This window comes from Acanthamoeba castellanii (assembly GCF_000313135.1).
Source record: "Acanthamoeba castellanii str. Neff unplaced genomic scaffold scf7180000084770, whole genome shotgun sequence".
NCBI lineage: Eukaryota > Discosea > Longamoebia > Acanthamoebidae > Acanthamoeba > Acanthamoeba castellanii.
This window is the reverse complement of record NW_004457532.1, coordinates 678828-679985: the sequence shown is the minus strand read 5'-3', so window position 1 is coordinate 679985 and position 1158 is coordinate 678828. Positions and strand designations below refer to the sequence as shown.

The 1158-nt window shown below is 58.6% G+C and overlaps 1 protein-coding gene across 1 annotated transcript in view; it reads right to left on the bottom strand.

Annotated features, from left to right (window-relative positions):
• Positions 1-320: 320 nt before the first annotated feature.
• Positions 321-1158, bottom strand: part of ACA1_266390 (BTB/POZ domain containing protein) — a gene marked incomplete at both ends in the record, with an annotated part of 3184 nt that continues 2346 nt past the window's right edge. The window contains 4 exons of the mRNA XM_004341451.1: positions 321-509; positions 621-747; positions 835-1060; positions 1121-1130. Of these exons, the coding sequence (XP_004341499.1) occupies positions 321-509; positions 621-747; positions 835-1060; positions 1121-1130 (552 nt within the window). The remainder of the gene's footprint in view (positions 510-620; positions 748-834; positions 1061-1120; positions 1131-1158) is intronic.

The window sequence follows — 1158 nt, the reverse complement described above, 5'->3', positions numbered from 1 at the left end:
CTCATCATCTTCTTCAATTCCTCGAGCATACTCAGCGTGGCCTCGCACTCCGCGTGCCGGCTTATGGTGCCTGTGCATTCGTTAAATTCATGAAAATTTAATCTCTAGAATTAAGATGTACCTAGCGCGCCCTCGACCGCCGCCACCGCCGCCACGCCCCTTTCCTCCACGGGACCTAGTGCCATCCTCTTCAGCCGCAGCCTTCCTGCCTCTTCGCTCCATCTTGCTCGGAAAGAAAAAGATGCGAGGGATTTGTTCTTGCAAACAAAAAAGAGTTGTATTTCGCGACTGTGTGCAGGGTCTGACGTGGCTGCAGCCCTTCACGACGAAGAGGATGAAGAGGAGGCCTCGGTGGTGGGGGAGGGCGAGGAGGGAACGGCGGCGGTGATGAGGCCATGCGCGAGACCGATCCGCTCAAAGATGGGCTGGAGGGCTGAGCGGATCTCCTTCCTTTCGCTCAGCATGAGGCCCACAAAGTGCCTGTAGAGGAGCGGCACATGCTTGCCGAACTGCACGCACGACAACACACACACACACACGACACACACACACGCAAGGGACCTTGATGAGACCACCGGACTCAGACAAAGGAGAGGAGACGGCCGGGCGAGGTGGAGTACCTGAGACTCGTCGAACTGGAGGATGCCCTGGAGGATCTGCACCATGAGGCCCACCTTGGACTGCGAGTACGGTGAAGAGGAGTTGAGCGCCGTCTGGATGAACTCTTCGGCGAACTCGGTGATCAGCCTGTCGCGTGCCACACGACACGGGTGATGTGAGCAGTGAGTGACACGAATGAGGTTTAGGGGAAAAACACTAGGGGGGAGCGCGTACAGGGTGAGCCTCTTTTCGCTGACCTCCCTCTTCTCGGAGCCGTCGGGTTCGGAATAGAGCGTGAAGAGGATGCGCAGGCAGCTGCTCATGGCGGTCACCTCAATCTTGATGATGCGCGTCATCACGCCGGTGGGTCCCAGCCCAGTTCGCAGGCGCACGTCGTTGTTGGCCGAGTAGGCGAAGCGATAGCCCGAGATGATCGCCTCGAGGAACGACTCCACATTAGCTGCACGCCCACGCCCAACACCAACCCGAACGTCAGCGAAAACAGCCAACCGCGGTCTACTATGCGCGCGCTGAGCTCCATACCGAGAGAGAGGTGCT